This window comes from Oncorhynchus kisutch, linkage group LG12, assembly GCF_002021735.2.
Source record: "Oncorhynchus kisutch isolate 150728-3 linkage group LG12, Okis_V2, whole genome shotgun sequence".
In the NCBI taxonomy this organism is placed as follows: domain Eukaryota; kingdom Metazoa; phylum Chordata; class Actinopteri; order Salmoniformes; family Salmonidae; genus Oncorhynchus; species Oncorhynchus kisutch.
The window spans coordinates 24,026,851-24,048,542 of NC_034185.2; the positions used below are offsets into that span (position 1 = coordinate 24,026,851).

General features: G+C 42.1%; 1 protein-coding gene across 1 annotated transcript in view; it reads right to left on the reverse strand.

Moving 5' to 3' along the window:
* The window catches only part of LOC109901372 (exostosin-1-like), a 293,610-nt gene that overhangs the window by 53,101 nt on the left and 218,817 nt on the right, over positions 1-21,692 (reverse strand). Inside the window, exon 3 of the mRNA XM_031837173.1 lies at positions 6,523-6,616. Coding sequence (XP_031693033.1) covers positions 6,523-6,616 — 94 coding nt within the window. The remainder of the gene's footprint in view (positions 1-6,522; positions 6,617-21,692) is intronic.

Sequence of the window (21,692 nt, forward strand, 5' to 3'; positions counted from 1 at the left end):
ATAACAGCCCTTGTTTGAGCCTCACTGATGGATAAAGAGGACAAATGGGAGAGGGCTGCCTCACAATATCAAAGCTCAATCTGTGTCATGTCTAAAAGCTTTTTGATGTTCCTTTTTCAAAGTGTCCCCTCTGAAATCTGGGTGCGGAATGGAACTGCCTCACACTTAAAAGGCAGCAAAGAACACTCCATTTGGGGACCGTAATTCCAGCTAGCTTTCAGTCGGTACTTTGTGAGATGATTATTCACACATTTGAATTGTTAGCTACAGTGTCTGCCTAACTGCTGCACTGACCCCCTGTAAGATTGTAAGATGGCGCCGAAGAGGATGGATGACGTTTTACATGCTCCTGACCAATTGTGCTGTGTTGTTAGTTGTTTGTTACTTATTGTTTTACTTATTTTGTCCATAATATTGCTGCTACCGTCTCTTATGACCCGAAAAATAACTTCTGGATATCAGAACAGTGATTACTCACCACGAACTGGAAGCAGCTTGTGTGTGTCTTTTTGTCAATAACAGCTGGTGTGCAATGTCTAATATTAAAGAAGTCTTGAGGTATTGCTTGCCTGAGAGTACCATATGATAAGCTGTAGACTACACTACCTACCAAGAGAGTTCTCATCTATATTATTCTTAGCTTTCTATTTACCACCACAGATCGATGCTGGCACTAAGACCGCACTCAACCAACTCTATAAGGCCATAAGCAAACAAGAAAATGCTCATCCAGAAGCAGTGCTCCTAGTGGACAGGGACTTCAATGCAGGCAAACAAATCAGTTTTACCAAATTTTCAACAGCATGTCACATGTGCAACCAGAGGAGAAAAAACTCTAGACCACCTTTACTCCACACACAGAGATGCATACAAAGCTCGCAAATCTGACCATAATTCGATCCTCCTGATTCCTGCTTACAAGCAAAAACTAAAGCAGGAAGTACCAGTGACTCGCTCAATACGGAAGTGGTCAGATAATGCAGATGCTACGCTACTGGACTGTTTTGCTAGTTCCGGGATTCATCCAATGGCATTGAGGAGTATACCACCTCAGTCATCGGCTTCATCAATAAGTGTATCGACAACATTGTCCCCACAGTGACCGTACGTACATATCCCAACCAGAAGCCATGGATTACAGGCAACACCTGCATCGAGCTAAAGGTAGAGCTGCGGCTTTCAAGGAGCGGGACACTAATCCTTACGCTTATAAGAAATATTGCTTTGCCCTCAGACGAACCATCAAACAAACTAAGCGTCAATACTGGATTAAGATTGAATCCTACTACACTGGCTCTGACGCTCGTCGGATGTGGCAGGGCTTGAAAACTATTATGGACAACAAAGAGAAACCCAGAAGTATGCATAAGAGCACCAGCTGTTCTGGATGACTGTGTGATAATGCTCTCGGTAGCAAATGTGAGCAAGACCTTTAAACAGGTCAACATTCACAAAGCCACTGGGCCAGATGGATTACCAGGACGTGTACTCAAAGAATCCACTGACCAACTGGCAAGTGTCTTCACTGACATTTTCATCCTCTCCCTGACTGAGTCTGTAATACCTACAAGCAGACCACCATAGTTCCTGTGCCCAAGGAACAAAGGTAACCTGCCTAAATGATTACCACCCCGTAGCACTCACATCGGTAGCCATGGAGTGCTTTGAAAGGCTGGTCATGGCTAACATCAACAGCATCCTCCCAGACACCCTAGACACACTCGCATTCCGCCCCAACAGATCCACAGATGACGCAATCTCAATCGCACTCCACACTGCCCTTTCCGACCAGGACAAAAAGAACACCAAACTGAGAATGCTGTTTATTGACTACAGCTCAGCATTCAACACCATAGTGCCCACGAAGCTCATCACTAAGCTAAGGACCCTGGGACTAAACACTCCCTCTGCAACTGGATCCTGGACTTCCTGACGGGCCGCCCCCAGGTTGTAAGGTTAGGCAACAACATGTCTGCCACGCTGATCCTCAACACTGGGACCCCTCAGGGGTGTGTACTTAGTCCCCTCCTGTACTCCCTGTTCACTCACGACTGCTTGGCCAAACACGATTCAAACACTATCATTAAGTTTGCTGATGACACAACAGTGGCAGGCCTGATCACCGACAACAATGAGACAGCCTATAGGGAGGTGGCAGTGTGAACTGGCAGTGTGGGGCCAGGACAACTTCTCCCTCAATGTGAGCAAGACAAAGGAACTGATTGTGGACTACAGGAAAAGGCAGGCCGAACAGGCCCGGGGCTGTAGTAGAGTGGGTCAAGAGTTTCAAGTTCCTTGGTGTCCACATGACCAATGATCTATTATGGTCCAAACACACCAAGACAGTCGTGAAGAGGGCACGACAAAACATTTTCCCCCTCAGGAGACTGAAAAGATTTTGCATGGGTCCTGAGATCCTCAAAAAGTTCTACAACTGCACCATTCAGAGCTTCCTGACCAGTTGTATCACCACCTGGTATGGCAACTGCTCGGCATCTGTCTGTAAGGCGCTACAGAGGGTAGTGCGTACAGCCCAGTACTTAACTGGGGCCAAGCTTCCTGCCATCCAGGACCTATATAATAGGCAGTGTCAGAGGAACGCATATCATATTGTCAGAGACTCCAGTCACCTAAGTGAAATACTGTTTTCTCTATTACCGCACGGCAAGCGGTACCAGAGCGCCAAGTCTAGGATCAAAACGCTCCTTAACAGCTTCTACCCCAAAAACTGCTGAACAATTAATCAAATGGCCACCGGACTATAACATTGACCCCCCCCCACACACATTTGTTTTGTACACTGCTGCTACTCGCTGTTTATTATCTATGCATAGTCACTTCACCCCTACCTACATGTACAAATTACTTCAACTAACCTGTACCCCCACACACTGACTCGGTACCGGTACCCCGTGTATATAGCCTCGTTATCGTGTTACTTTTATTATTTATTTATATTTTTTACTTTAGTTTATTTGGTCAATATTTTCTGAACCAACAGTGCAGTTCAAGAAGAGTTAAGGGTTTGTAAGTAAGCATTTCACAGTAAGGTCTACACTTGCGCATGTGCAAATAAAGTTTGATTTGACACAACTTATAGACATGTTTACGTGCTGCTGTGCGTTTTGTTGCTAACCTTACTTTGCTACCTGCCAACTTTACGGTTTTTACTTTTTAATTACATTTATATTTTTAGTTGTTCCCTCGCTCAAATTTTTTCATTCAACTTTTTCACTCTAGACGCTTTATCTGGATGTGGTTCGTTTGGACCTCCACCAGCCGAAGCTAAGTAGTAACATTAACATGATGCCTTCTAATTGCAATAGCAGTACTCATAATATACAGGAGAACGATTACCTTACGGCGAGGGTAGCTGTGCAGCAAGTCCAGCTTCAGACGCAATCGTTAGGCAAGGGTAATTTCAGTGTAGGAAAGGATGAAACAGCGTCTGTGCCACCAGTAAGTGCAGATAGTAGTATAAATCCCCCTGCACAGTCCCCGCAGTCGGACAACCTTCTCATGGCTTCTGGAAGGAAATGCTGTAGGAATGCTCAACCGGTGTCATTCAGTCGACAGAAACTTTCAACCGGTTCTCCCCATTAAGCAGCGAGTCGGAGTCAGAGGCGGAGCCTTTTCTGGTCTCTACTCCTCCCGTTATGGGTTCTGAGACGCCGAAGCCTCCCACCATTAGCTATGACAAATTGAAAACCCTAGTCTTTGGCGACTTCATTACCCGCAGTATTAGATTTAAAACGAATCATCCAGCGATCATAAACTGTTTACCAGGGGAGAGCTTCCGATGTTAAGGCTAATCTGAAATGGTGTTGGCTAAAGCTAAAACTGGCGAGTGTAGAGAGTATAGGGACATTGCTATCCACGTCGGCACCAAGCCATAAGACCCCTGAACAGGTAACCAAATGGTTACCCGGACTATTTGCATTGTGTGCCTCCCCAACCCCTCTTTTACACTGCTGCTACTCTCTGTTTATCTTATATGCAGATCACTTTTTTGTCACTTTTAGGTTAGACTACTGCAATGCTCTACTTTCTGTTTACCCGGATAAAGCACTAAATAAACTTCAGTTAGTGCTAAACACGGCTGCTAGAATCTTGACTAGAACACAAAAATTGTATCATATTTCTCCAGTGCTAGACCCTCTACACTGGCTTCCTGTTAAGGCAGGGGCTGATTTCAAGGTTTTATTGCTAACCTACAAAGCATTACATGGGCTTGCTCCTACCTATCTTTCTGATTTGGTACTGCCGTACATACCTACACGTACGCTATGGTCAGAAGATGCAGGCCTCCTTACCGTTCCTAGAATTTATAAGCAAACAGCTGGAGACAGGACTTTCTCCTATAGAGCAACATTTTTATGGAATGGTCTGCCTACCCATGTGAGAGACGCAGACTCGGTCTCAACCTTTAAGTCTTTAAGACTCATCTCTTCAGTAGGTCCTATGATTGAGTGTAGTCTGGCCCAGGAGTGTGAAGGTGAACGGACAGGCACTGGAGCAAAGAACCGCCCTTGCTATCTCTGCCTGGCCGGTTCCCCTCCCTCCACTGGGATTCTCTGCCTCTAACCCTATTACAGGGGTTAAGTCACTGGTTTACTGGTGCTCTTCCATGCCGTCCCTAGGAGGGGTGCATCACTTGAGTGGGTTGAGTCACTGATGTGATCTTCCTGTCTGGGTTCGCGTCCCCCCTTGGGATGTGCCATGGCGGAGATCTTTGTGGGCTTTACTCGGCCTTGTCTCAGGATGGTAAGTTGGTGGTTGAAGATATCCCTCTAGTGGTGTGGGGGCTGTGCTTTGGAAAAGTGGGTGGGGTTATCTCCTGCTGTTTGGCCCTTTCCAGGGGTATCGTCAGACTGTCTTCCGACCCCTCTTGTCTCAGCTTCCAGTATTTATGCTGCAGTAGTTTATGTGTTGGGGGGCTAGAGTCAGCCTGTTATATCTGGAGTATTTCTCCTGTCTTATCCGGTGTCCTATGTGAATTTAAGTATTTTCTTTCTTTCTTTCTTTCTTTCTTTCTTTCTTTCTTTCTTTCTTTCTTTCTTTCTTTCTTTCTTTCTTTCTTTCTTTCTTTCTTTCTTTCTTTCTTTCTTTCTTTCTTTCTTTCTTTCTTTCTTTCTTTCTTTCTTTCTTTCTTTCTTTCTTTCTTTCTTTCTTTCTTTCTTTCTTTCTTTCTTTCTTTCTTTCTTTCTTTCTTTCTTTCTTTCTTTCTTTCTCTCTCTCTCATAGGACCTGAGCCCTAGGACCATGCCTCAGGACTCCCTGTCCTGATGACTCCTTGCGGTCCCCAGTCCACCTGGCCGTGCTGCTGCTCCAGTTTCAACTGTTCTACCTGTGGCTATGGAACCCTGACCTGTTCATCGGACATGCTACCTGTCCCAGCCCTGCTGTTTTCAGCTCTCTAGAGACAGTAGGAGCAGTAGAAATACTCTGAATGATCAGCTATGAAAAGCCAAATGATATTTACTCCTGTGGTGCTGACCTGTTGCAACCTCAACAATCACTGTGATTATTATTATTTGACCCTGCTGGTCATCTATGAACATTTGAACATCTTGGTCAAGTTCTGTTATAATCTCCACCTGGCACAACTAGAAGAGGACTGGCCACCCTTCATAGCCGGGTTCCTCTCTAGGTTTCGGCCTTTCTAGGGAGTTTTTCCTAGCCACTGTGCTTCTACACCTGCATTGCTTGCTGTTTGGGGTTTTAGGCTGGGTTTCTGTACAGCACTTTGTGACATCAGCTGATGTAAGACGGGCTTTATAAATACATTTGATTGATTGATTTGATTTGTACAGAGTAGGGTAGAAATTACTAGGCTACTTCCTTCACTCGGGGCGGCAGGGTAGCCTAGTGGTTAGAGCGTTCGACTAACCGGAAGGTTGCAAGTTCAAACCCCCGAGCTGACAAGGTACAAATCTGTCGTTCTGCCCCTGAACAGGCAGTTAACCCACTGTTCCTAGGCCGTCATTGAAAATAAGAATTTGTTCTTAACTGACTTGCCTAGTTAAATAAAGGTAAAACTTCTTCACTTTTAGCCATGCAGGCCTCAGTGTATCTGGATGTGATACCACACTACATTGATTCAGAATGTCCATAATAACTTCCTCTGTCGATATACAGACAGATGTACATCTGGGATAGTTCTAAGTAATAAAGAATTCTAAGATACTTCTATAGAGGCTCAGTGGGACGCTACTGTCAGTCCAAATAAACATGCCTGAGAGGAGGAGATCAGGTGTTAATGAAAGTGGGAGGTGTTGAGATAAAAATAGGAATCTTCTGTATCTACAGAACTCTTCTGCAGCTGTTTCTGAAAAGATGACAGGTTGTCAATACCAATAACCCAAGCATCAGGCCTGGCAGACTGCAGGGCCTGCACAACTCACAGGCTCCAACCCTGGCTGCCATGCCGACGACTAGCCCCCGTTTCCAAGGGAACCACTTGGAGACGCAAGGAGCCTTGGAGAGACAGGTTTTTTGTTGGGGAAACTTCAAACCACATACCTGGAGGGCCTCGAGAAAGCGAAAGGAGCCAAGCCTGCGACCGCGGGGCACCAGGCAGAAGCTGGAGTTATGAAGCAGCTCCTGGTAGTCGAACCTGGAGACAGACAGAAATCGACTTTGTCAGACTCATTGAGACATCAGGCACGCTAAAATGTCAAGATGGACTCCTTTGAGGTCCAATTGACAAAAATTAGAGAGCAGAGAGGAAAAGAATAGAAGAAAGAGAGGATGGCTATGAGCTGACAGAGGGTAGTTTAAAGTGAATGTGTCCTTAGATTACACACATGCAAACAACAAATACAGCATTAAAACTTGTGTCAATTGTCTCACTCAATCACAAACAAAGACATAAGCTCAAACCAATACATATTTTAGTTGGTGAAATAGATGTGGGAACATGAGAAACACATTCTCCAACTCCTTCACATTCTTCAGAGAAATTAGACAAACTTCCAAGCACTTGTCATGTTTCAAGAATGTCATTATACACAAAGAAAGCTTTTAGACTAGAATAAGGTCCTCTACTCCACTCTGGCCTAGAGTATGATCAATGTTACACAACGAGTGTATTACAAAGGGAGACTTTTTGAGATTGATCTCCAAAAGCACCTCTGTCTTTCCCAGTGATACAAGCGCGGGATTCCTCATCCCATCCCTATAGCAACCCTTCTACTCTCCCCTCACTGCAGGCCAATAGAGAGAGGGGTAATTTATGGCCCTGTTCCAAATCGGCATCTCATCCCAAGGCCCATCCAATAAGGATGAGGAGCAGCTGTTTTATCTGACAGTAAATCATATGAAATAACAGGAGAGCTTTTAAGCTACATAAATCAATCACAAAACACACCGGCCTGTCACTGCCTATGAAGCCCCGCGATCTATAACCAATGCTGTCTATGATCCTCATAACCCATATCGTATGAAAAATATCAGGCAGCGAATTCTTAAGAGAGGCTAAGGATGATTTATGGCATTTGAATGGAAACATACATAACACTTTCTTTGTTGTTAAACAAGACAGGGGCATTTTCAAGATGGACAACTCTCAGAGACCAGGCTGTCTCCCAAATTTGTGTTCAACTGGCTAACCTAGAATCATGGCTGTGTTTGATTATTTTGGTAATGAGACTATAAATTAATATGTTCCATCCAGTGTGACGAAATGCAATTGTCATATATAAACATAGCAGTATTTTACAGAACTGTATGTACAGTTGAAGTCGGAAGTTTACATACACTTACGTTGGAATCACTAAAACTAGTTTTTCAACCGCTCCACAAATTTCTTGTTAACAAACTATAGTTTTGGCAAGTCGGTTAGGACATCTACATTGTGTATGACAAGTCATTTTTCAAACATTTGTTTACAGATTATTTCACTTATAACTCACTGTGTCACAAATCCAGTGGGTCAGAAGTTTACATAAACTAAGTTGACTGTGCCTTTGATGTCGTGGCTTTAGAAGCTTCTGATAGGCTAAATTGAGTCAATTGGAGGTGTACCTGTGGAAGTATTTCAAGGCCATACCTTCAAACTCAGTGCCTCTTTGCTTGACATCATGGGAAAATCAAAAGAAATCTGCCAAGACCTCAGAAAAGAAATTGTAGACCTCCACAAGTTTGTTCATCCTTGGGAGCCATTTACAAACATCTGAAGGTACCAGTTCATCTGTACAAACAATTGTGCGCAAGTATAAACACCATGGAACCACGCAGCCATCATATCGCTCAGGAAGGAGACGCGTTCTGTCTCCTAGAGATGAATGTACTTTGGTGCGAAAAGTGCATATCAATCCCAGAACAACAGCAAAGGACCTTGTGAAGATGCTGGAGGAAACACGTACAAAAGTATCTATATCCACAGTAAAGTCCTATATTGACATAACCTGAAAGGCCGCTCAGCAAGGAAGAAACCACTGCTCCAAAACCGCTATAAAAAAGCCAGACTACAGTTTGCCACTGCACATGGGGACAAAGATTGTACTATTTAGAGAAATGTTCTCTGGTCTGATGAAACAAAAATAGAACTGTTTGGCCAAAATGACCATTGTTATGTTTGGAGGAAAAAGGGGGAGGCTTGCAAGCCGAAGAACACCATCCCAACCGTGAAGCACGGGGGTGGCAGCATCATGTTGTGGGGGTGCTTTGCTGCAAGAGGGGCTGTTGCAATTCACAAAATAGATGGCATTATGAGGGAGGAAAATTATGTGGATATATTGAAGCAACATCTCAAGACATGAGTCAGGAAGTTAAAGCTTGGTCGCAAATGGATCTTCCAAATGGACAATGACCCCAAGCATACTTTCAAAGTTAAGAAAAATGGCTTAAGGACAACAAAGTCAAGGTATTGGAGTGGCCATCACAAAGCCCTGACCTCAATCCTATAGAACATTTGTGGGCATAATTGAAAAAGCATGTGCGAGCAAGGAGGCCTACAAACCTGACTCAGTTCCACCAGCTCTGTCAGGAGGAATAAAATTCACCCAACTTATTGTGGGAAGCTTGTGGAAGGCTACCCGAAACGTTTGACCCAAGTTAAACAATTTAAAGGCAATGATACCTAAATCGAATTGAGTGTATGTAAACTTCTGACCCACTGGGAATGTGATGAAAGAAATAAAAGCTGAAATAAAATATTCTCTACTATTATTCTGACATTTCACATTCTTAAAATAAAGTGGTGCTCCTAACTGACCTAAAACAGGGAATTTTTACTAGTATTAAATGTCAGGAATTGAGTTTAAATGTATTTGGCTAAGGTGTAGGTAAACCTCCGACTTCCAACTGTACATGACATCAATGACTGTTTTCTCCCTCTCACAGTGATGTTTTGTTAGAAACCCTGTCTCTGTCTCCAGCCATCCTTCAAACACCCTGAGGAGAGGAGAGCCCAGATGTGCTGCTTGAGCCCTGGTCCACAGAGACTTCTGATTACAGCCTAATCTGTCTGGGGATCAACTGCCTCCACAGCCTCGGGACCAACCACCAGTGTGTGTACTGAAAAGGTACCATTTTATGACACCTCACACTGGATCACAAGGTCAAGCACAGCAGCCAATATAGAGAATGGATACAGTAATGTGGCAAGAATGTTGAGGTTCAATCATAAAGAACATGCAGCGTGTTATCCTGCCGTATTATTCTTCAACTCAGACAATTACAAAACAACAGTCTATCTCAAAAGGTGGACTCCAGTCGATCATGGCATGTGCTCAGCACTGTGATGTTTGAATGCCATGCCAGCAAGGTTATCATACACTCAGTGGCTAGTTTATTAGATACACCACCCCGTTCACGAAAATAGTTCGCTCCTACAGACAGCGAGTCACGTGGCCTTGGCTTGCTATATAAAGCAGGCAGACAGGTTATCTAAGCGACTTTAAACATGGTATGATCGTCTAGGGTTTACCGAGAATGGTGTGACCAACCAAAATCATCCAGCCAGCGCCAGTCCTGTGGGCGAAAAAACTTGTTGACGAGAGGTCGAAGGAGAATGGCAAGAATCAGGCAGGCCACAAACAGGTAAATAATGGCAGAGTACAACAGCGGTGTGCAGAATGGCATCTTTAAAATGCACAACTCGTCAGTCCTTGTCACAGATGGGATATTGCAGCAGACGTTCCACTCCTATCAGCTGAAAACAAGAGGAAGCGGTTCCAGTGGGCACGCGATCGCCAACACTGGACAATTGAAGAGTGGAAAAACGTTGCCTGGTCCGATGTATCCCGGTTCCTGGGGCATCATGCTGATAGCAGAGTCAGGATTTGGCATAAGTCCATGGCCTCATCCTGCCTGGTGTCAACAGTACAGGCTGGTGGCGGTGATGTAATGGTGTGGGGAATGTTTTCCTGGCACATGTTAGGTCACTTGATTACAAATTGAGCAACGTTTCCATGCCCTAGAGAATTCAGGCTGTTCTGGAGGCACAGGGGGGTCCGACCCGGTACTAGATTGGTGTACCTAATAAACTGACCACTGAGCTAAAACACTTCTGTTCAAGAATCCAATGCATACTCTTTACTAAATACAAAATATGATTAGTCATGGTAACATGATTCAACATACCATAAAACTGTGCACACACAGCCTCTCAGGCCATTGCCATTTAGGGGGACTCATGCTATAGTTCAAATAATCAGACAGCTTTAACTCAACTGAAAGCTACAGCCACAGGTTGAGAGATAGACGATTTGAATAGTGATAATCTAAAATGTCCCGACATTTCAAAACAATGACTAATAACACCGCTGTCAAACAAATGTTGTAGTGTTTAGTCTTCAGGATATGCATTATAAATAAGAATCAAAGGCTGTAGCGATCGAGGTAGACAAGATGGAGAGGGGCTTGAACCCTGCTGGCCTGTACTGACCCTTTAATTACCTGGCTAGTCCACACCTGTGTGCCATAAAGGTTTAGACCTGTTGCCAGAGGCCATATGCTCACACAGTAAGGCTAGCCTACAGTTATTTTAGTGTCCAAAATACAACAGTCGACTGCAGTTACTTCACTTTTACTTCAGTTTCAAAACTGCAATCCTTTGTAAGGGTCAATAAAGGTTGGCAAAAATACATAATTAAATTGCTGCCAGCAGCACAGTTACAGTTACCAGCGCTCTGGATAACATGAAAACAGCCTAACCATGTAACGGTTTTCTTTAGGTGAAGTAGAGGCGGACCAAAATGCAGCTTGGTGGTTATTCATGTTCTTTAATTTATAAAGACACTACACATGAGATAACTAACAAAAACAACAAATGTGAGAAAACCTAAAACAGTCCCATCTGGTGCAAAACACAGAGACAGGAACAATCACCCACCAACACACATTGAAACCCAGGCTACCTAAATATGGTTCCCAATCAGAGACAATGACTAACACCTGCCTCTGATTGAGAACCATATCAGGCCAGACATAGAAATAGACAAACAAGACATCCAACATAGAATGCCCACTCAGATCACACCCTGACCAACCAAAACATAGAAACATACAAAGCAAACTATGGTCAGGGTGTGACAAACCAGCTCTGCTAGTGCGAGTAAAATTATCAGAGTGTGTCTCTCATGTGTTTGGAATTAGCAAACAAGCTAGCCAACTATAGTCAGTTAGCTTGGGTGCTTGACTGCCGTTGTGAGCAGAGTGTCCAGTATGCGTGCTGAATATTCCGAGAGCGGAACGCTCTGAATTGATGAATGGACAAACACCCAGAGCGCACTCTGAGCGCACTGTGAGCACACTCTGAGCGCACAAGAGTGAATTTATGAACACACCCCAAAATGGTATCCACAAGTTCATCTGACTTTGGGGAAGTAGATAAAGGGCCTCATTGCCAAAATCCTGAAGTATCCCTTTAAGGTTAGGGTGGGGATGTCCCAAGAATTCCGGATAGCACTGACCATGGCATAATGGGTGGACTGGTAGCCATTGCGACTGTACACATAGGAGCAAAGCAGGAAGTGTACCCATCAAGATGTGCTGTGATTTGTAGATTCAACATTCCATTGCATGAGCCACATCAGCTAACATAATTTGAACAAACATTCTACATTACCATGAAAATTTGTGCATCACAATACCAGGCAGCCATTGTGAGTGTACCCATGAGTTTACCAGTCAAATTGCCAGGGTTAGAGGTTCCAAGCCAGTTCTATAAATGTTATTTCTATGAGTGCTGCTGCTGCACTTTGCTTGGACCTTTCTGTGTGTGCTCGTTTGCTACTAACCACCTTGCTTTTTCCAGCAACGACCAATAAAGTTTCATCACGTTGTTGAGTCCATGTTGCCTCAGAAATTGACTCAACAGCATGAATGCCCGGCCGTCGCATCTTCAGTCAGCTGTTCATTCTACAGTTATTTTATTTTCATGATGGTCTTCATCCTTAACCGTCCGATACACGGGTATATGGTAATTGTGCCGGCCCAAATTATGGGATTATATGGTTTAAATAAATTAGGCTTCGACCTTTACTGTAGTTTGAGATCTCACCTTCACATGTCAAATACAATCCAGTGGGGGATCAATAAGCACTGTCAAGTTGATAGTCCCTGCAAATGGCTAAATCCAATTACACCGGGACAGCAGCAGTAAAGAAATAAATGAGTGGCAGACACTTCGAAGATACAAGCATCACACTTGTATTTAAACTGTACTGAATAATTACGAAATCTGACTTCAGCAGTGTCTGTGAAACCAAACTAACAATCTGTGCAGTGTGAATAGAGAACATATTAGCAGATCTCTCTCTCCCCCTCCCTCCTATACACAATACTCCATAATGTCAAAGTGGATCTTTTAAAACAAATGAAATAAAAAGCAAACATTTCTTGGTCAAGTTCAGGAGTAACAAATCACATAATAAATAGCTTGGACTCATTCAGTGTTCAATAATAGTAGTTAACATGATTTTTTTAATGACTACCCCCTCTCTGTACCACACACACACACACAATTATCTGGAAGGTCCCTCGATCGAGTAATTAATTTCAAGCACAGATTTAACCACAAAGACCAGGGAGGTTTTCCAAGGCACAGATTAGTAAAATGTTTAATTGGCAAATAAACTTTTTGTCCTGAATACAAAGCGTTATGTTTGGGGCAAATCCAACACATCATAAAATCAAATGTATTTATATATCCCTTCTTAGATCAGCTGATATCTCAGTGTGCTGTACAGAAAACCAGCCTAAAACCCCAAACAGCAAGCAATGCAGGTGTAGAGGCACATCACAGAGAACCACATTATTTTTCAAGCTTGGTGGTGGCTCCATCATGTTATGGGTACCGGCAAGGACGAGGAAGTTTTTTAGGATAAAAATAAGCACAGGCAAAATCCTATAGGAAAACTTGGTTCAGTCTGCTTTCCAACAGACACTGGGAGATGAATTCATCTTTCAGCAGGACAATAACCTAAATCACAAGGCCAACTCTACACTGGAGTTGCTAACAAAGATGACATTGAATGTTCCTGAGTGGCCTAATTACAGTTTTGACTTAAATCTCCTTGAAAATCTATGGTAAGACTTGAAAATGGCTGTCTAGAAAAAAATCAACAACTAACTTGACAGAGCTTGAATAAAAAAAAGGCAAATATAGTACAATCCAGGTGTTCAAAGCTCTGTGATAAAAAGCTCTGTGATAAAAACTGTCGTCATTTGACAAGGTATGTAGCTTGTGTATCCCATCACTTAGATTATTTATAAAAAAATGTACAGGCCTTATTTCTGTAGGTCTAATGGGAGAATTTTATGCAGCGCACTGAGTATGCGTGTATAGAGGGAGTGGTCACAGCGCAATTGAGTCAGTAAGACACGGAGGGGAAAATGATGCTTGGCTTGGTTTCTTTTTAATTGTGCAAATACACATGAACAAATGGACAACATTTGACTTGCATGTTCGGGCAGCCACAAAGCACATTCCACCAAATAGTTTAACAGTATGAAAAAAAAGTTTATCTCGAGTCTGATTAAAGATCGAGATTTTACATCCATTCGAGTACTCAAGTACTCACTCCCATCCCTATTAATCCCAACAATGTCAACCAGAGAAACCAGCCATCTATCTTTATGAAGAGTCATTCATCCTCAAACATACTGGTGTCACTTTGGTAGTTCAGATCAGGAGAGAGGAGAATTCTGAAGACATTAATTCCGCATATTAAAATATAAGTAATGTTACATTATTTAAATAACAAAATGCTGAGAACAAATATCTAGATAATAAGTACACTCAAACCTGTGTAGCTTCTGAATACACAACGATAACATCATGACATATTTCTTTTCACTTTCTGAACAGTGGAGGCTCCTCGGAGGAGGAAGGGGAGGACCTTCCAACTCAGTGAATTTCAGTGGAAAAAAAATTGTGAATCATTAAAAAAGTGATACTTTTTGGCAAAATGTATACTACATATATTCACGTCACCAAATAACTGATTCATTGTTTTGCAATGAAGGTCTACAGTAGCCTCAACAGCACTCTAGGAAAGCACCATGGTGTAGCCGCAGGACAGCTATTCTCCATCCTCCTCTGGGTATATTGATGTCAATTTAAAACCTAGGAGGCTCATGGTTCCCACCCCCTTTCCATAGACTTACACAGTAATTATGACAACTTCCGGAGGACGTCCTCCAACCTATCAGAGCTCTTGCAGCATGTACTGACATGTTGTCAGAGGATCAGAGAATGAATCTAGTACTGAAAGCATAAGCTACTGCTAGCTAGCGCTAAAGTGCATAAAATGTGATGAGTATTTGACAAAGAGAGAGAGACAGTTTTGAACAAATTAATTCCTTAATAAATTAAGGAGAAGAGAGAGAAAGAGCTGTAATTGCTTTCACTTAGCGATCGAGAGAGAGATATATTTAGTTGTATTTTAGCCTACTCAACAACCTGACTCAAACAGAGAGGAATACTATTTATGTTAGCTAGCTGGCTAAGGTTATCCAACAAACTCTTCCAAGTCAAGGTAAGCTTTTGGTTTTATTAATTTATTGCCACCATGGCCCGCCAGTGTAACTGCTAAACAGCTTCCTGTACACTGTACAGATGGATTGGATTGTGGGTTTACTAACGCGCTAGTTCTAGTAGCTATGTTGAATATGACGTTAGCTAATATGGTGACAACAATGTAGGCCGTGTGTAGGGGTTAGCGGTTATTGTACGAAGGTTTGGCATGGAGAGGTTTTTTCGCCTGATCACAGACAGCTGTTGTGTTGTGCACTGAAGTCCACAAGCAAAGGGAAAATGTGAGAGGAAGAGCATGTGTAGATGCGAGAATAAATGATAGAACAAGCAAAGTGATGCTGTTTGTGAAAATGTATTGTGTGTGCGTGCGGGTGATCAGGGGTGTATTCATTCCACCGATTCATTTGTAAAACCTTTCCTAAAAGAAAGCAATGGAACAAAACGGGGATGGACCTACGTGGTTTTATTTAGAGTATAAACAATACTCCATCACCTATTCTGCCTCCCTCTTGTGATGATTTAGTTGATAACTTTAATAGCAAATTAAGGACCACCATTGATTCCATAGCTCCAGTAAAGTTGAAAAAGGCTGCATCCAAACAGAGAGCCCCTTGGATAAGTGAGGAAACTAATTAATTAAAGAGAAATTGCAGAAAGGCAGAGTGGAAGTGGAGAAAGTCAAAGTTACAGGTCCATTATGACATTCTGAAAGAGCAACTTGGCATATATAACAAGGCAATTTCTAACTTGATAGCACTTTCCCCACTGCACTAAAAAGTGCTATGGTGAAACCCCTTCAGCTCTTAGCCATTTTCGGGCAAATTTTCAGCATACCATTATTAAGCAAAATTCTGGAGAAATTGGTTTTCAAACAGCTAAATTATTTTATATGTGCCAACTGTATTTTAGAAAAATTCCAATCTGGTTTTCGTGCCCACCACAGCACAGAGACAGCCTTAGTTACAGTGGTAAATGATCTTAGAGCCAACACAGATGCCAAACAGCTCTCTGTCCTTGTGCTGCACTCGACACTATTGGCGATGATGTCCTTCTGGAGAGACTGGAGAGGTGGTTTGGCCTCTCTGGTCCAATTCTAAATTGGATTAGGACCTATTTAACCGGTCGAGAGTTTGTCACCCTTGGTGAACATAACTCAGAGAAATCACATGTGGCTTTCCAAAATGTTTGATTTTGGGTCCAGTACAGCTTATATACAGTGCATTCGGAAAGTATTCAGACCCTTTCCACCGCCTTATTCTAAAATATATATTTTTTATTCTCCACATCAATCTACCCCATAATGCCAAAGCAAAAACAGGTTTTTAGACATTTTTGCTAAATAAATATCACATTTACATAAGTCCACGCAAGGACATTCAGAGACTTGTCCCGAAGCCACTCCTGTGTAGTCTTGACTGTGTGCCTATGGCCATTGCCCTGTTGGAAGGTGAACTTTCACCCCAGTCTGAGGTCCTGAGCAGGTTTTCATCAAGGATCTCTCTGTACTTTGCTCCGTTCATCTTTCCCTCTATCCTGACTAGTCTCCCAGTCCCTGCTGCTGAAAAACATCGCCACAGCATTGTGCCTCCACCACCATGCTTCACCGTAGGCATGGTACCAGGTTTCCTCCAGACGTGACACTCTGCATTTAGGCCAAAGACTTCAATCTTGGTTTCATCAGACCAGGCCTGATTGTTGGAGTGCTGCAGAGAGAGGTGTCCTTCATGAAGATTCTCCCATCTCCACAGAGGAACTCTGGAGCGCTGTCAGGGACCACCGGGTTCTTGGTCACCTCCCTGACCAAGGCCCTTCTCCCGCTATAGGAAAAGGCCAGCTCTAGGAAGAGTCTTGGTGGTTCCAAACTTCTTCCATTTGAGAATGATGGATTCCTCTGTGTTCTCGGGGACCTTCAATGCTGCAGAAATTTTTTGGTACTCTTCCCCAGATCTGTGCCTCGACCCAATCTTGTCTTGGAGCTCTACGGACAATTCCTTGGCTTGGTTTTTGCTCTGACAAGCACTGTCAACTGTGGGACCTTATATAGACAGGTGTGTGCCTTTCCAAATCATGTCTAATCAAATACATTTTCCACAGGTGGACTCCAATCAAGTTGTGGAAACATCTCAAGGATGATCAATGGAAACAGGATGCACCTGAGCTCAATTTCGGGTCTCATAGCAAAGGGTCATAGAAAGGTATCTGTTTTTTTTTATTTTTTATACATTTGTAAATAAAACAAAAAATGTTTTTGCTTTGTCATTATGGGATATTGTGTGTAGATTGACAAGGAACAATTATATTTTTGATCCATTTTAGAATAAGGCTGTAACGTAACAAAATGTGTAAAAAGTAAAGGAGTCAGAATACTTTCAGAATGCACTGTATGTTACCCCTTGGCAGCGTTATCAGAAAGCACAGCATTGATTTTCACTGCTACGTAGACGATCCACAGTATTTTAGCTCCACGGATAAATGATTATAATGTATTAGTGATTTAAATACTTGGATGGCTCACAACTTCTTCCAGCTAAATCATGTCAAGACCGAGGTACTTATTGTTGGAGCCAAAGCACAGAGAGAGAATCTGGCTGCACATTTAAATTCATAGGCAATAAAGATAAAAGACCAGGTAAAAACCTAGGTGTTATTTTAGATTCTGAACCCAATTTAGAATCATACATTAGGAAATAGCTTTTTACTACCTGAGGAACATTGCCAAGGTGCTGCTGTTTCTCTCTCAGGCTGATACAGAGAGACTCATCCATGCTTTTATTACAAGCAGCTTTGACACTGTAATGCTCTCCTGTCTGGTCTACCCAAGAAAGCCATTGGTCAACTGCAAAACATACAGAATGCTGCAGCACGGGTACTGACAAAGACCAGACAGAGCACACATTACACCAGTTTTAATGGCTGCCCGTGAGCTTTAGAATACATTTTAAGATTATTATATTATTTAAATCAATCCACAATTGTGCACCCCAATACATGTCAGACATGCTTTTAAGTTATATATCCAGTAGGTCCCTCAGGTCCTCTGGCACTGGCCTTTTAACTATCCCAAAGCCTAGGACCAAGAGGCATGAAGAAACAGCCTTTAGTTATTATGCTCCCAGACACTGGAATAGCCTGCCAGAGAACCTGAGGGGGACCGAAACACATTTAAAAGAGATCTTAAAACACCTTTTTAGCTATGCTTCTCCTCAGGGTGCATTTTGGTTGTTCAGTTTGTCATTCTTGTTTATATCCTCTTATTTTTGTTGTGTAGTAACTATTTCAAATAATTTATTTTCACAGTTTTTTCCTCGTTTTTTTCCCTGTGAAGAACATTCCATGTCTGAAATGGAATATAAATAAAGTTTGATTTGATTTGAATTTGTCCAATAGAAACTCGTTTTACTTTCAAAACGTTCCGTTTGAACTAATGATTACACCCTAGATCAGCTAGATGCAGCAAGAGTGTGCAAAGCAGCATTGAATGTGTCACTGTCTGGCACCTTGATTACTCCAATTTATCTCTCGACCTGTGCACATGATAAACTTTCATTTGTAGGCTAGGTTGGAGCAACCCCATGATGGTCTAGTGCAAATTTTAGTATCATGTAGGAGCCTAAACCTATCAATGTTACATTGAGCTGAGTGAATGGAATATGAATGACAGTAATCCAATATGCTGTAATAGAATCTTAAACGGCACCGACCGCCACTGTTTCTGAAGTACTTCTTTTGTGAGCTAGTCTTTACTCAGTACCCATTTTCCCATTTCAAATGACACATCTGATATGGACCTGAATTAGACGCTCAGAGACAGAGGAAGAAAAGGAAAAAAGTGTGAGGGATATCTTCCTTTATTTATTCTTTGACCCTCTCATCTTGTCCTCATTGCTCTCGCTCTACTCATCTCTAATCCTGTTTAAAGCCCACATTTTTTAAATCTAATTATTTAATCATTATTTGAGGCCGACCTCCTTTCCTGTGCAGAGGAAACTGGGAGATGTCAGGTGAATAAATCCAAGAGATTACTGGGAAAGAAGACATGCAGAAGAAATTAATCAAATAATCGATGGGTAGCCACTGGAAATATTAATGATATTAATGATGGGCCATGATGGGGTGCTGTAACACAATGGAAACAATCAGCTGGCGTCAATAATCCATCTGCTCCATACATTACAAGACGGACCCATAGGAGAGTTAGCAAGCCAACACAGGATCATATTCCGTACTGTAAGTGCATTTTCAAACTGCATATTTACATTGAGGTTGAACCTTAGGAGCTTAGCTACTGTATACGATAAACACACTCCTACTAATACCAATATACCATTGTTAATCTTCAATAACACAAACCCCAAAGCAAATCAGGGGGAGGAAAATAGGTAGATGGTCATTCTCCCCTGTCATCAGTGATGCTCTCTCAGTGATTCTCTCCAGTGGTTCTATCCAGTGATTCTCTCTCCTCTGTCTCTGTGTTGTGTATTTATCTTCGACATATTCTTACACTATCATATCAATCTACAGCAGGGCTTTCCAACACTGCCCTTGGAGAGCTACCTCCAACCCTAATCTAGCACATCTGATTCTAACAATTAGCTGGTTGAAAGATGAATCAGGTTAGCTACAACTGGGGTTGGAGGGAAAACCTACAGGAGGGTAGCTCTCCAGGAACATTGGTTGAGAGCCCTGATCTACAGTAATGACAAAAAAATACAGCAACGAACAGCTAAATACAGTATAATCCACGTAAGGAATTATTCTACTCACTGAGTTATGTGTAAAACATAGATAGCAGAATTGAATAGATTGATGTTGAGATTGGAAATCTACAGGAAATGGTTGAGCCACTAAACAAGAAGGACATTGTACAACTCTTGTAAACAGAGATATGTAGATTTACACAGAGCCACACCTGACCTTGGCATCTGTGAGATCAAATATAACCAAGAAACCTTCCCTTTAAGAAAAGGTAAAAAAGCCCCAGGCCAAAAAACTGAAAGCAGGGATGCTCTCCGGTGCTTATTGGAGAGGGAAGGCAGTTACATTAAATTACTAGAGAGCTGTCTGGCAGTCCAAGCACCAACACAATGTGCAAAACTAAAGCCCTGCAGGTGAGACACACTGCTCCATATTCAGATGACTATAAACCACACATTCAAGTGAACACTAAAATGTCACAATGAAGGTCTACACAGCATGGTAGGGGTACCAACTTTTGTGCTCGAGGCTCACGTCTTTTCCCGATATACTTTCTCACAATCGTTCAAAACAATCGGAAAAAACCTGCTCAATGCAGTCACAGGAAAACAGACATTCTGAGAGAGAAGAAAAATTACTATTAGCTTGGATTGCTCTTGCCAGCTAAGGTATTATACTACCAATTCACAGGACATTTACAAAGACTTCTGGAAAAGAGGTGACATCACAATTTGTATCGAGGTTGATGCCTCGCATTGTGCAACCGTTTCATACTTTGAATGTGGCACAAAAGCTTTGAAAATGCGTTAGAAACAAATGTTGATTCACAAATGTGAACAGTAGTACTAAACAATTATTGGCGTGTTGTTTAAGTGATTATGCCCTAAGAAGCTGGTGTTTGGAGGATAAATTGGCACAGGTGTTGTTAGGCCCGAGATGAAGTCGAGGCCCAGCGAAAAAATAATGATTGACATATTTTCATTAAAAACTGAATTTTATGAATTTATTCATACTATTTCATCCTTCCACAAGATATAGTCCCGACACAAATCTAGGGTTGCTAACCAAGGAGGTTTGTTGTTCGTTCTATCGGTTCGGTTGCTAGCGATGTGACAATATTTTTGTTCTGTATCTATGGACACGACCCAGTTGTTTGTTCTAAATGTTCCATTGCCATACTGGCTGGCAACGTTCTTATCCCTTGCTTGCTAGCTGACAAACTACAGCTAACTTACAGTCACGTCAAAAAAATGCAGCCAGAAAAACAGCAAAGTATCTGCATTTGCATTTGTTTAAGCTGTTTTATAGTGACATTTATTTGGATACATCCATAACAATGAGCTAATGAGACTCTATCCATAAATATGATGACAGCTGATTCATAATTTAGACTGGCTGAGAAACGCTGTCTGCCTGTCTGTCTCAACCCGACACATTCATTACTATGGGACAGCTGGAGATCGAATTTGAATATTGAAACAATGTTGCAAATGTCGGCGAGACAGACAGCAAGGTTTATACAAATATCTGCTGTTGAAAACTAAATGTTAGTCTAAAAGAAATGTGAGATAATGTCCAGATGTTTATTATAGTAGAGATCACGTTTCTAAATTGCTTGGCTGGGCTGATGAGACAGTGGATTGTGCAGTCAGATGGAACAGAGTAAATAGGCATTTCAACGTCATAGATTTAGCTGGTGGTAATTTGTGGAATAGACACCAGCTGGAATGTGGTTTTAATCAATCAGCATTCAGAATTAGACCCACCCTTTGTATAAATCCTTATAAACCTTACAATGAAGCTTTTACTACAAATGTAGGATCTTCATTTGAACCAGTTTGCTACAGCAGGAAAATAATCATGCATCAACAAGAAATGTGAATTATTATGTGGATTATAATTAATATACATTTCTGTAGGGGTTGATACATTTTTTGTAGGGGAAAATCAAGTCTGAAATGTCAGTGGAAATTACAAACTTCAGAAGCCTTTTTAAACCTCAAATACACAA